Source organism: Erythrolamprus reginae, chromosome 1 (assembly GCF_031021105.1).
Source record: "Erythrolamprus reginae isolate rEryReg1 chromosome 1, rEryReg1.hap1, whole genome shotgun sequence".
NCBI classification, from domain to species: Eukaryota; Metazoa; Chordata; class Lepidosauria; order Squamata; family Dipsadidae; genus Erythrolamprus; species Erythrolamprus reginae.
This window is the reverse complement of record NC_091950.1, coordinates 357587447-357602568: the sequence shown is the minus strand read 5'-3', so window position 1 is coordinate 357602568 and position 15122 is coordinate 357587447. Positions and strand designations below refer to the sequence as shown.

The 15122-nt window shown below is 38.3% G+C and overlaps 1 protein-coding gene across 2 annotated transcripts in view; it reads left to right on the top strand.

The window, feature by feature from the left end:
- Positions 1 to 14496, top strand: part of COQ8A (coenzyme Q8A) — a 64817-nt gene extending 50321 nt beyond the window's left edge. For both annotated transcript variants that reach the window (XM_070734333.1, XM_070734334.1), the window contains exons 9-15: positions 1906 to 1987; positions 2782 to 2875; positions 3181 to 3322; positions 6377 to 6484; positions 8706 to 8771; positions 11053 to 11139; positions 13201 to 14496. In XM_070734333.1, the coding sequence (XP_070590434.1) occupies positions 1906 to 1987; positions 2782 to 2875; positions 3181 to 3322; positions 6377 to 6484; positions 8706 to 8771; positions 11053 to 11139; positions 13201 to 13488 (867 nt within the window). In that variant the 3' untranslated portion in view covers positions 13489 to 14496. The remainder of the gene's footprint in view (positions 1 to 1905; positions 1988 to 2781; positions 2876 to 3180; positions 3323 to 6376; positions 6485 to 8705; positions 8772 to 11052; positions 11140 to 13200) is intronic.
- The last annotated feature ends 626 nt before the right edge of the window (positions 14497 to 15122 follow it).

Genomic DNA, 15122 nt, shown 5'->3' with positions numbered 1-15122 from the left:
AGCTCCAGTGTTTATCCCAAATGTGTTTTCTGACAATATATTTGGCAATAATTCTGTTGCTGGTGATAATGCTTCTAGCTTTTTGATGCGTCCACTGGCTGGAGGTTACCAGTGTTCCTGAGCTCTGCCATTGTTTAGCCTTCTGATATTTAGGAAAAGCGCCATACAAATTTCATATTAGAAATAGAATTCAAAAAGACAAGCACCCATATACCTCCAGTAAAAAAGCCAAAAATCCCAAAGGAGTAAATTAAATGAGCATTACAGATGAAGTTAATAGGAAACCATTTCTGTCTTATTTGAAAGAAAAATAACACAAACTTGTACTGGTAATGATAGGAAACTAAGTACTACTTGATGATTTTTTTTCATTTAAAACTAATAAAAAATGAAACCACTGTTAAAAAATGTCCCATATTTAATCTTAACATTAGAATAAGCAATTGGGTTGGACATTCTTTGTATATAAGGCAATAATTATTTGTTGCCAGTTAAGCATAGTAGTGACTGCATTTGCCTTTTCCTTTTATGGTGAAATCAGAGTAGGTAAGGGGGAAATAAGATTCTTTTTTGGGCAGCTTAGACTGCAGGCTCATGCTGTCACAGCTTGAGATCAATTGAGATATAATCTTAGATTTATTCTTTGGCTACGACAGTTGCAAGTGTATATTAACTTTCCATACTTGTTGATCAAACAATATCTGAATTTGCATCTGGTATCTTAATTCTGAGAATAACTAAGCAAAGCATTCGGTGTATGGGGATTTCTGCCATTGTAGTTGGCATAATTCTTGATTTTCTTGGAGTTCATTTCTATCAGTGGTTACATTGCTAATTGTATTTCAATAGTATTTTTTTTAAGAAACATAGAAGATTGATGGCAGAAAAAGACCTCATGGTCCATCTAGTCTGCCCTTATACTATTTCCTGTATTTTATATTTTACGATGGATATATGTTTATCCTAGGCATGTTTAAATTCAGTTACTGTGGATTTACCAACCACGTCTGCTGGAAGTTTGTACTCTTTCAGTAAAATAATTTTTTCTCATGTTGCTTTTGATCTTTCCCCCAACTAACTTTGTGTCCCCTTGTTCTTGTGTTCACTTCCCTATTAATCTAGCAATTAAATTGCTAGATTTTAATCTAGCAATCTAAATTAAGATAGGAGGAATTGAACAGTTCTTTAAACTGTTTGTGTCAGTCAACCATCTGGAGCAAAAATATTGAAATGTGAAGGTGGCTTTTCACTCTTTAAAAAAAGGAGGCAGCACAGTAATGTATCTGCATTTTCTATCTCAGCATTTTGAGATTAATTGTACTTCTAAACACAACATTTTTATTTATATAACTGCATAATGGAAAAGAGATAATTCTGAATATAAAGAGCCCGTATAAAGGATTTTGTACTGACCCATTGCTAATTGATAACTAAATATGAAAAGCCATTCCCCCCACCTGTACAAGACATAATTTATAAGCAAAGATCTTACTATCTTTTATATATCACTCCAGAAAATAGTGGGAAAGACTTGCATTTGTGAGTCTGCTGGCAGTCAGTATTGATATTATCAAGCTAGATAGATTGGCCAAAGATCAGAGTTGGTAGCAAGTAGCTTCTTAGGATCGTCTGTTCTTTTTTCTATGCTGAACCAAAAGTATTATTATATTCTTTAGAAGTAAAGAATGATATTTAAGTTATGTAGATGCATAATTAAGATACCTTAAGTGGGCAAGAAAGCAGGAATGACCTTAGAAATATTTTCAAAAACATCTCTCTCTATTATTAACTACTACCTGGGACTGATGGGTTGTGTCTTCATAACAGATTTCCCACCACTAATTTAAAGGGTATTAACATTCAGAATCAATTCTTTGCTCATCATTGTCATTTTCTGTCTTGCAGTATCCAGGAGTGGCTCATAGCATTAACAGTGATGTCAGCAATTTGATGACTGTCTTGAGTATGAGCAATGTTCTTCCAGAAGGTAAAATTGTTCAAGAGGGAGGGAATGTTAGATTTCAGAGGTTTGCGTTGAAAGAGTTGATGGGAAGCTTCATCTGTTTTCCTCTTCTAAGTGATACTCCTAAAACAGACGGTGCAATTGGGAAAGCCTCTATGTTTTTGGAAGTCTTTTCCACTGTTAACTACAGTATAACAGACTAAAGAGATTTGGATGGGCCCCACACTGTTAGACTTCTGTGAGACACTTAAAACCTGCTAGTTAGTTGTAGTAAATTGGGGGGGGGGGGGGAATCCTTGACACTGAATTGTGGTGGTTATGTGAATTGTTATTTTATTGTTGTTTTAACCTTTTTTTTAATTGCCCAGAATAATCACCATGAAATGGGTAGACATATAAAAGACAATTTTAGCATAAAAATTAAGATGTACTGTTTATGGCTTTTGCCTCTGTGTTACGTATCTGAAAAATGACCACAGAGGGAGAGGATGAGAGAAAGATTATCTTGTTGTGTAATATAGTATTCTTTGTCCTCTTGGCAGTTTGTGGATTTTTTCTACTCAGCCATAAACTGCCAATAGAAAAAAGAACACTGAACACAATTTTATACCTTTATTTTGTAGCCTTCATTAATGTTGGCAATGAAAGGATGGTGTAAAATTATTTCCAGCTTTTTTTTAGGTGGTGTTTTCTCTAGTTATGGACATGGTGACCAATGCTCTATGTATGCCATATCAAGGATGACTTTAATCTCGCAGTAGATATAAGTCAAGATGCCAGTTTAAACATACTTCTTTCCCCATTTCTTTTGTATCTAGGTCTTTTCCCTGAACACCTGATTGAAGTTCTAAGGAGAGAATTGGCCCTGGAATGTGATTACAAGAGAGAAGCTGCTTGTGCCAAGAAGTTCAGGTGAGATCCTCTGATCCCAATCTTCATCTTTTAGGAAGCATTATTAGGAAAGATAGCATTAATGCTGCAAATTGTGAATGCAATTTTATGTTAATGTAACTTTTGGTCTACGGAGAGGGGCGGCATACAAATCCAATAAATAAATAAATAAATAAATGTTAATGTAACTTTTGGGAATAGGAAGCATCTGAAGCCAAAAGAAAAGGCTGCAAAACAGAGTGAATGTCTTGAGTAAAATGTTTTAATATTTGCTGTTCAAATTGCGCAGGCGTTTTGAGATGTTTCATCAGTTTGTTGCCATTTAGGGAGCTGCTCAAGGACCATCCCTTCTTTTACGTCCCTGCTGTGGTGGATGAGCTGTGTGGTCAGCGTGTCCTTACAACAGAACTTGTGTCGGGGTTTCCACTGGATCAGGCTGAAGATCTAAGCCAGGAAATTCGGAATGAGGTACTCTTTCCTCTTCAGTGATGAGAAAAGAAGACCTGTAAATGGTCACAGTCTGAATTCTTTCTCCAACATTTTGTAAGAGACACGTTTAAAGTCTGTAGATTGGAGCTCTGGTAAAGGTTATAATCAAATTGTGTGCTTGGGCACTTTTTCTTTACAGAGTTTATTTCTTAGCTTGGAACAGTTTTCAAGTAAAAAGACATGGAAGTCTTTTTGCAGCTGTTGGTTTAACTCTTTAAATCTGGGTCCCCAGTGAAAAGATTTTCAAGCTTTTTTAAGCTCTGCATTTCAAACACTGAATTTCATCTTGAGGGTTATCTGTAAACTGAAGGCTGTTATCTGTTCGATTTTACTCATTAATCAAGAATGAATGTATATTTTTTTGAAGTTTTCAAGATGTCTCTTGTCCAGCTATTGGAAATGTTTACTAAATTCAGAGATAATTCAGAATACATGGCAAATAATATTCTGGGCAGACAACTCTCTGCTGCTGAATGGTTGGGGTTTTTTTCCATGTCTGTTCCTGTGAACAACTTTGTGACCTTGTGAGTAGGACGGCAAAGCTTGCCAGAAAAGTTCACCTTCTATTTCCTTGGCCAAGTAATGAGAAATGCATCGTCTTCTTATTGCATAAGCACCCAAATATAGGTTTCCAAGTTAGGGGCAATTCTAGCTGTCCAAGGCTGATGGAAAAGTACTGTCAGTAAACAAGAGACAGAGGAGAGTTGAAGCATGGAGAAAGGGGGAATTGGAACTGAATACGGCAAGGATTAGAGAGTTAACATTAGGCCTGATAGTCCCGCATTGGCAGACAGAGTTGTCCTGGTGTTTAACACATCCTGTAGGAAGCTATAAACATGTACCAATTGTCAGCCTAGTGCGTATTTTCATCAATATTAGTAATTGGGTAAGATTATCAGTATAGGCTTTTATTGCTGTCTAAATAAATGTACTTATGTAGTGCTATTAGAATTGTGTTGTGTGAGCACAATTGCCCACAAAACATACAACTTATTTGCAAGAGGCAAAAGAATGGAAAAAAAGGCCTATACTGATAATCTTGGGTTTAGATAGGGACATCACTTTTTCTAAATGTTACCTTTTCTTAACTCAGCTTAGTGGTAGTGGTAGTCTTTGTTGCCTTGTTCATTTGCAACTCTTTTGGTCTTCCATTAGTTATTTTAGCTCCCTTTTCATGACCTTTCATTCTTTCTATTCATGTGCACACAGGTAAAACAAAATGCTTATGTCCGTGTTTCCTTGCTGCTACTTGTCTATGTCTTGTTTCAAGCAAATATTTTTTTATAATAATAAAAAATATTTTTATAATAATGTAAGTTTCTATAACAGTATGCTTATTAGAACACTATGTATAATATGGACTATTTTCTTGTATTGTAGAATATTAGAATATCACTATTATGCAATAATGATATCCCCTTTAAAAAAAAACCTATAAAGTCTAGAAAAGCAAATAGTCAGTTGACTGTACATTTTTTGACTATTAGTAAAAGCTTCCTTTTTGGAAAAAAAAAAGCTTTTGAATATTTTAATTTTCAAGCTGAAGATGAAAGTTCTCTGTAACTATTGACAGCTGTAAAACAATAGTGCTGTTTTTTTCCTCATCATGCAAGTTCTGTCTTAAAAGAGAAGAAACTTTTCATATATCCAGTTATTGAGTTGTAATTTTGTATGGTTTATGTCCTTTAGGCTTACCGTTACTGCTGAGGAAGCTGTTACAGATGTTTTGCTCCAGCTTCATCATAGAGTAGTAGTCAAATCTTTTATCAGGTCACATTGCTTTTGCATCTTGACTCATACATTGGAATATAATCATGCACCTATCTTCTTCAATGATTCATTTACAGTGATCCCTCGATTAGCACGGTCTCGATTAGTGCGAAACGCTACAACACGGTTTTTCAAAAAATATTAATTAAAAAATACTCCACGGTTTTTTTGCTATACCACGGTTTTTCCCACCCGATGACGTCATACGTCATCACCAAGAGTCACTTCTCTGTCTCTTTCTCTTTCTTTCCTGTCATTCTCTGCTTCAATCATTTTCTCATTTCTCTTTTTTTCTCCCCTTTTTTCTATCATTTCTTTCTCTCTTTCTTCCTCTCTCACACTCTCTTCCTCCCTTCTCTCTCCCCCCCTCCTGCAAGTAGAGGTCGGGTGTGTTACCGGGAGCTGGAGGTGGCGTGGGGCCGGACACTAGGTGCTGGGGAGGACAAAGGAGTGAACGTAGCTACTGCCTCTCAGCTGCAGAGCCGAATGGGGGCGGAGGCAACAGCGGAGCCCGGCGCTGGGGCCATGCAAGGCTGTTCATCCAGGGGGGCGTGGACTGGCAAGTCGCCCTCCTTTCTCTCTCTTTCTCTCTCTTATACCACACCGGTAACAGGGAGAGAAAGAGAGAGAGCGGAGGGCACCTTGCCGGTCCACGCCCCCCTAGATGAGCGGCTCCGCATGGCCCCAGCGCCGCCCAGGCAAAGGGGAAACCCCAAGATCGCTTGCCGCTTGCCGCTTGCCGTATTGCAGCGAAGGAGGCGAAGCAAGGCTCCAAGCTGCAATATGGCAAGCGGCAAGCGATCTTGGGGTTTCCTCTTTGCCTGGGCGGCGGGAAGACCCAGGGAAGGTTCCTTCAGCCGCCCAACACCTGATCCGCTCCGCAGCGCGGCAGCAGCGAGGAGCCAAAGATGGGGTTTCCCCTTTGCCTGGGCAACGGGGAAACCCCATCTTCGGCTCCTCGCTGCTTCCGCGCTGCGGAGCAGATCAGCTGTTGGGCGGCCGAAGGAACCTTCCCTTGGTCTTCCCCGCCGCCCACACGCAAACTCCACCATCTGCGCATGTGCGGCCATGAAAAAAATGGCGCGCATGCGCAGATGGTGTTTTTACTTCCGCACCACTATAACGCGGAAATCGATTAGCGCGGGAGGTCTTGGAACGTAACCCCCGCGCTAATCGAGGGATCACTGTACTCCTAGTATATATTGCTTTATTTATTTTTTTTACTTATATTCCACTTTGTTTTACTTGTGATTATATTTGTAGATCTGCCACAACATATTGGTTTTGTGCCTGAGGGAGCTATTTGAGTTTAGATACATGCAGACTGATCCAAACTGGTCAAACTTTTTCTACGACCCAGAATCGCACAAGGTAAACTCTCTGAAAGTTGAAATGCACACTCTAGGATTTATTTCCTTTCTGCCTCTTTACATTATGTCCAGTAGCTTTGCAGTAGGACAAGTGGACACCTGTTTTTAAAGCATGTATCAGTTTTGGGGCGAGGGGGCTAGATTAGTATTGGAGTAGATTCTGAGTCATTCCAGACATTCTTGCTTCTTACGAAGCACTGGTTAGACTAGGCAGTATTTGTTGTCTTGCCATCCATAGGGCCTGCGTTTCAGAAGCAGCTTCATACCCTCTAGCATCCACATACTTCAGGAAAAGAAGGATGGTGACATGTTAATTTTATGCCAAATTATACTGGTTCTCTAAGAAAATCATAAAAGGATTTGGGGGGAAAACTGGAGAGAAAAATCTGGAGTATAGAAATTGAACAGTATTTTCATGATGTTCTCTGTCTTCCTTTTACTCTCTGAAGGTGGACAGAAGAGAACAAAACAAAATTTAAATTATAGCCCAAGGCCTATGCAATGTAACTTAAAATAACTCTTGTTTAGCTATTGTATTATAAAAAAATAATTTATGCTGGAAATCTGTTATAACTCTGAATATGCTGCAGCCTGGGCCAGAGGTCTTCAAACTTGGCAACTTTAAGACTTGTGGACTTCAACTACCAGAATTCTCCAGCCAGCATAGCTAGCTAATGTGCAAAACCTGGTAATTAAAAATATCATTTCCAGACACCTATCATTTAACAAATTTTCTAGTTATCATTGATTGGAGAGGCTGGGCAGTCTTTCCATCTAACAATGAATTAGTTGGGAGTGTAGTTCTTCACTGTACATACTTTAAAAAAAAAGCATATTAGTCCAATTAAATACTGCAAGATTTGTTTATATTTGCCATCCATAATTAAATCTGGAAAAAAGCCTATTTCTTACTAGGCATAGGATAATTTAGATAAATAATGTGCAGGATCCGATTGTCTTGATCACCGAGGAAGCACATTATGCTAAAGTTCAGTGTTTTCTGGTCATTGATAGTATCAGGGAATACCTTTATCTGAAGTGACAAACTGTAACTGAGACAACAGAGCCGGGTCTCCAGTGAAGGGCCACATTTTTAAAAACTTCCACACCGTGGGCGTGGCTTATTTTGTGGGTGTGGCTTGATGGTCATGTGACCAGGTGGGGGTGGCATGTCAACCATGTGATTGGGTAGGAGTGGCTTACCGACCATGTGACCAGGTGGGAGTGGCTTGACGATCATGTGTCCAGGGGGGTGGCTTAAAGGTCACGTGACTGGCTTAAAGGTGGCCAACTTGATGTCACTCACATAAAGGGTTTGGGTTATGGTGTCTGGCCTCTCCTTGCTTCAAAGAGATACAAGATATTTACTATTACTGAACATCCAAAATATACTACTATTTAATCCTATATGTATATATACCATGTGTGTACATACATATTATACACAGGCACTCAAAAATATAATTATCTACTATATGTAAGCTCCATTTTTGCTACCCCCACTGCGTGTTGTCCCCCCTCCCCTCAAAATGTGGGCAGCAGCCCATGATTGCTGGTCTCTGTACCCAATATTAAAATATTGCACCATCAGATGAAATAGCTTACTTGTACCACATACAGAGATTCCTCAACTTGCAACAACAATGGACCCCGAAATTTACATTGTTAAGACAGTTAAGTGAATTGTGCTACATTTTACAACTGTGTTTGCCCTAGACTGGTTAAGCAAATCATTGCAATTGTTAAGTGAATCAGGTGGTTGAATGAATCTGGCTTTCCCCAGCTGGGAAGATTACAAATCACACAACACAGGGACAGTGTAACTGTCATAAATACATGCTAGTTTTCAAGTGACAGTCTGGATGCTGCAGCGGTTGTGTGAAAACTGGTCATAAGTAACTTTTCACTGCCTTTATAAACTTTGAACGATCTCTAAATGAATGGTTGAGGACTATCTATATATGCTTCTTCAGCTGCTATCAAAATATTTTACTACTCTCTTTATCCAGTAGTATGCTTATTTGCTAATGCAGGTGCTATTTTGTAATGTAGTGTAATGGTATCATTTTAGGATTTTTTCCAGCCACTCCAATGAAAAGTAGATGAAGAATATAACTTCTGGGAAACTAGAATAAGCGTTCTTTCAGATCGTTTATTTAGAAATGAACCCTCTGGAATAGTTCTGTTTTCATTCAGAAACTTTTGTACATCTCTCTTTCTAGGTGGCACTTCTGGATTTTGGAGCAACACGTGGCTTTGATGAGAAGTTCACAGATACCTACATAGAAGTAAGGACTCTAAATTGTTATTGTGGGGCTTGTAACAAGTGGATAGTAACAGCTTTTTGTTGCATTTTTTTGTGATTTTAAAATATATTTATTAAATTTATAGGTAGTCCTTGGGTTCAGAGGGAATTGGAGCTGGAGTTGCCATTGCTAAGATACATGGTCATAAAGCACATCGTGTGGCTGCATTGCTTAGCAATGGTAGTTCTAGCAGTCCTGGTTGTCATTGTTAATCAAGTATCACATAATCACAACTTCCTGCTGACTTTCCCTGTTGACTTTCTTTATGGGATGTTGGCAGAGAATGTCAGAAATAGTGATCATGTGACTATGGCTCACTGATGTCATAATTGTGAGCCAGATACCTGGATCCAATCATGTGTCTACAGGGATGCTATGATGCCTAGAAGCTCAACTGTAATTGTAAGCTCAATTGTAATTGCAAGTGCCATTTGCTCAGCTCAGTTTTAACAGTTGCTCAATGAACAGTTGTAAACCAGGTTTTACATGTATATCTTCCAACTCTGAGAATATGTTACTCCAAATCTCAGGCAATATCACTTTACTTTACTTTTCTTGTCTTTGCCTCCTAAAAGAGGACCAAAAATATTTTATCATTAAGTCTAGACTTTTCTTCTAAGAAAGAATGTCCTCTTTTCTTTTCCTATTTACATGTTTCTTACCCTGATAGATAATATTAATATTATCCTGTAGAAAGGGGGGAAGTGGAAGTGATGTGCCGGTGTCTGGAGGCTGTTGGGGCCTGGATGGGTGTCAACAGACTCAAACTCAACCCGGATAAGACGGAGTGGCTGTGGGTTTTGCCTCCCAAGGACAATCCCATCTGTCCGTCCATTACCCTGGGGGGGGGGGGAATCATTGACCCCCTCGGAGAGGGTCCGCAACTTGGGCGTCCTCCTCGATCCACAGCTCACATTAGAGAACCATCTTTCAGCTGTGGCGAGGGGGGCGTTTGCCCAGGTCTGCCTGGTGCACCAGTTGCGGCCCTATCTGGACTCATTGCTCACAGTCACTCATGCCCTCATCACCTCGAGGTTCGACTACTGTAATGCTCTCTACATGGGGCTACCTTTGAAAAGTGTTCGGAAACTTCAGATTGTGCAGAATGCAGCTGCGAGAGCAGTCATGGGCTTACCTAGGTATGCCCATGTTTCACCATCACTCCGCAGTCTGCATTGGCTGCCGATCAATTTCCGGTCACAATTCAAAGTGTTGGTTATGACCCTTAAAGCCCTTCATGGCACTGGACCAGAATATCTCCGAGACCGCCTCCTGCCGCACGAATCCCAGCGACCGATTAGGTCCCACAGAGTGGGCCTTCTCCGGGTCCCGTCAACTAAACAATGTCGGTTGGCGGGCCCTAGGGGAAGAGCCTTCTCTGTGGTGGCCCCGACTTTCTGGAACCAACTCCCCCCAGGGATTAGAACTGCCCCTACTCTCCCTGCCTTCCGTAAACTCCTTAAAACCCACCTTTGTCGTCAGGCATGGGGGAACTGAAACATCTCCCCCGGGCATGTACAATTTATGCATGGTATGTTTGTGTGTGTGTTTGTTAGAAAAATGGGGTTCTTTTTAAATATTTTAAATTTATTTGGATTTGTTATGAACTGTTGTACCTTACTGTGAGCCGCCCCGAGTCTGCGGAGAGGGGCGGCATACAAATCTAAATAATAAATAATAAATAAATAAATATAATTTAGTTGTGTATATTATAACCAAATAGCCATAGAGGGAAAATGGCTATCTGGTTAGCTCTATATGAGCAATTGTTTGATATTTGTTCTACAGCAAGGGTATCAAACTTGCAGCCCGGGGGGCAGATGTGTTAAGTGCTGGCCACACCCACACCCATTTTAGCAAAGGGAAAAAAAAAGTTGTGGTACGACACTTGACTCCGCCGTGACAATGCAAATTTGACAACCCCCCCCCCCTTTCTACAGGATCTATATGCTAATATAGGTTTCTGTGATAAAAATCATATTAATTTTTTTAGGTTCTTCTTCTGTTCCTTTTGGAAATCTTACTTTAATTTCCTTGTACCAGCGCTTTGAAAATATTCAGGTATTTTTCCTGAAATTTAGGTTCAAATTTCTGCCTTGCATATTTGGGGAGGCAGCAGAAGCTCTCGCTTTTTTAAAGCCAAAACCTTTTAGGAATTTTTAAGATACTACAAGGATGACTTGCTTTTCTTGTGAAGTAAATGCTTTTCCCAACTGCAAAAAATGACTAATTAGATTTGTTTTTTATTTCTTGCCTCTTACAGTTAATCAAAGCAGCTGCTGACATAGACAGAGAGAGAGTGCTAAAGAAATCAGTAGAAATGAAATTTTTAACTGGCTATGAAAACAAGGTACGTTGTAGAACCAAACAATCCCTACTTTGCCACTGCTATGAGTTGAGTTTGATTTTCTCAATCAGTAGACGAGAATACAACAAATATCCCTTCTCAAACACACAAAAAACCTCTCTGCTATTTTATATTCATTTTTTTTCAACTTTCCAAACATTAGGGGTGCTCAAGTTGTAACATGCCTTGGGGTTTGTAAATATATTTTGGTTACTTTAATATAATTTAGATGTGCTTGGTAACTAACTACATAAATATCATAACATTTTAAACCTTTTGTTTGTTTCATAGCTACTCAGTTGTTACATTGCAATCTAATAAGCCAGGTTACCAAAGTGTTTTCTGTTTTAATGTGTGATGAGCAGAAACCACCTCCTTCTATTTCTCTTCCTTTCGCATAAATAACTAAAACTAATATGAAAGCCTTAGTTGGCTTAAATTTCTGGTTCCAATTTCTTGCTTACAAAGAGGCAGGCAAAATGCTAAGGTGGCAATTAATATATATATATTAATATATATATATTATATATAATATATATAATTATATATATCTATATATCATGTGTATATACACATACACACAGTGTTCCCTCGATTTTCGCGGGGGATGCGTTCCGAGATCACCTGCGAAAGTCGAATTTCCGCGAAGTAGCGATGCGGAAGTAAATACACTATTTTTGGCTATGAACAGTATCCCAAGCCTTCCCTTAACACTTTAAACCCCCAAATTGCAATTTCCCATTCCCTTAGCAACCATTTAGATTATTACTCACCATGTTTATTTATTAAAGTTTATTAAAAAAATATTTATTAAAGGCGGACGAAAGTTTGGTGATGACATATGACATCATCGGGTGGGAAAAACCGTGGTATAAGGGGAGGAAAACGTGAAGTATTTTTTAATTAATATTTTTGAAAAACCGTGGTATAGACTTTTCGCAAAGTTCGAACCCGCGAAAATCAAGGGAACACTGTATATATATATGTAGATTGTTCTGAGTTCGGGTTTTGCCCCGTGTAATATTTTGAGTGTCTGTGCGACGTTTCGGTGAAATCACATTCACCATCATCAGGCTGAAGTTATAAGCTTCGTGCTGCTGTAAATATAGTTTGTTTGCAACTATATATATTTCCAAAACCTAAAAATCGCTGTAACTGCAGAATCATAAATCACCCTCTTTCTCTTCCCTCATAAATTTTAGCGTGTCATGGTAAGAAATCTTGACAATCTAGAAACCTCTACTTTAGCTTCTGATCTATGGCAGGATAAACACCTGTCTCTTGATCTTGGAAAAGAAACTTCACTGTTAAGTGATACTTTTTCAGCCCTTTTATAGGAAGCAATCTAAAATAGAAAAATGCAATCTTGAGTTAAACCATCGAACACTTACAGAAGTAGGTGCTAACTTTCTACATAATACTGAAAACTCAAAATTTAGTAACAGGCAGCAATTTCCCATTTTATATAACAGGAAAGGATTTCTGCTGAATGTTTTTATAAATAAATGGAGGGAGTTCTGGTTTATAAACTTGGGAATTTTCTCTTTGCTGTTCTCCATAATTTGAGGCCTGTGTATTGATATTGTATTGAAAAAGAAAAAGCTGTAGTTATATAATCATATTCCCTATTCTAAGTGTATGTTTTCTGCAAATTGACGGATACTGTTTTGATTAAATAAATATGTTATATTTGAACAAAAATATGTAGAATTGGATTGGAATTATATGCTATCCTGGCTGTTTAAATTCCATCTAACCACATTAGGGTATGAGCACATCATGTACCTGCCCTGTTTTAAGAGTTGCACTGCAGTTATTTATTATCCTGCAATATATTGTCAGCCACAACTGTCTTATCTGTGCTAAAAAGGCAGAATCTATTTTGTATATTAAGCCAAGAATCGCTGCTTATGAGTTATTATTCCAGAGCTGGATTTCAACTATTGCTGCTATTTGTCAGACCATTTTTTCTGGTTTATGTTGGCAATTATTATTTCATTTTCTTTTCAGTAGACCTGCTTCAAGTAGCCGATCACAATCACTTTCTAATTTGTTTTTAATCAGGCTATGGAAGATGCCCACTTGGATGCTGTCCTTATTCTTGGAGAAGCTTTTGCATCCAGGGAACCTTTTGATTTTGGCTGTCAAAATACCACCGAAAAGATACATGGATTAATCCCAATCATGCTGAAGCACAGGTTGGTCCCTCCACCAGAAGAGACCTATTCTCTTCATCGGAAAATGGGTGGTTCCTTTCTCATATGCTCCAAGCTGAAAGCCAAAATTGCATGCAAGAATATGTTTCAAGAAGCCTACAGTAAATACTGGAGTAAAAAGACCAAAAACGAGTAATGGCACAAAAGAACTATTAAGTATTGTTGTCTTATGAATATGGCCCAATCATCAAGCTCTGGCACACCACCACAGTACTATTTCTTCCCTATCACGCCTCCAGAATTGCTTTAGCAATGCAACAGATGATCTTGTGGAAGCAGAATAGTTTTGAGGAAGTTGTTGGGTACAATTCCTCTCAGCATTCTCACCAGATTTTAGGTGTATCTCCTGTTTTATTAAAAGAAAAAATAGTGGTTTGCTAGTTTAGAAGATGTGGAGGCAAAAATGAACTGCTGCATTTCATACTGTCCTAGATCTTGACAATCTTTTTCATATTTTAACATTAGTAGCTGAGTTGACTTTTTTAAAAGAAAAAATATACTGAGGAGGAACATACGTCAAAACGATTTGGCATAGAAATTTATTTGTACTTCTTTAAATGTTATTTTCCCCATCTTTAAGATTTTTTTCCAGTTTCCTTCAAAAGTTGAAAGGCTTTCCTCTGCAGTTTCATACTGCAAAGAATAGAATGCCAATGTAATTTAAAACAAAACCATATTTTTGTATAATACTTGGTGGGAGTCTGCAATGTCTGGGATTTTCTTATAGAACAGTGTGAAATATATATATGTGGAGTCTCTGGTGCTCAACAAAATGGAATTTTAAAGAATCTGATACAAACAGTTCATTTGTGTATGTAGAATATCTTACCTTGAAATTTGGTTGCTTATCTTTGATTCTTTGAGCTATAACAAGGAGGAATGTAATTAACTAGGTCTCAAAAATTGGGTTTACTAGTTAAATGGAGATTTAGAGAAACCAAAGCTCAGTGGCATTTATAAGCGCCCAGGAGCAAAACTCTAATTTCTCCGTCTTCATATTTGGCAGTGCAACTTTTGATGAAGACAGAAGATGTATATTCAGTATCAATTATGTTTCAGAATTGCATTGAAAAGCTTGATCTACATTTAAATAGCTCATGTTCAACTTTGAACTTATTTGCAATAAAGAGGTGCTTGTGTAAAATACGGTGTTGGTGAAGTTAATTGTCTGGTTGAGAAGAATCTTGTGGGGGGTTTTTTCTTTGTCTTTTGACAATCAGAGGAGCATGTTAGTCATAATTCAATACAAATAAACTACAGTCACTATCCATTGAGTAGGAAGATTTTGATATTGACATGTGTTCATCTGAACCTAATTTTTCGATTTATACCACACCTTTCTATCTTTATGTAAAATAATTGTTAATTCAGCCCCATTGTCCAACTCACTTTCCAAAAGAGTTTTAATAACTTGAAAGGCCTCAGATGCCCACTTAACAAAGAATAGAGGAAGTTGCTGCCAAAGATTTTGTGTTCCTGCTTTTCCTTTATATATTCTGAAAACATGAAGGCCCGAGCAGACTTCATCTGGACTCTTACAAAAAAACAGTACAGTACTTTAAAGATGGTCTGAAGTGTAGGCAACTTGATACTCTGCAAATATTTTGTGAAGTTCTTCCTACAGTCTTTTGCTGTTGATTCTGCTGCAGTTGTCCAAAACCTCTAGAAAACCAAGTGCTTCCCTACCATGTGTGTCAAAAAAATAACTGCCAATATGCCAAGAATAAGATTTGGCTGAACATAACAATTAGCAAAAACAGTTGGAAAGCT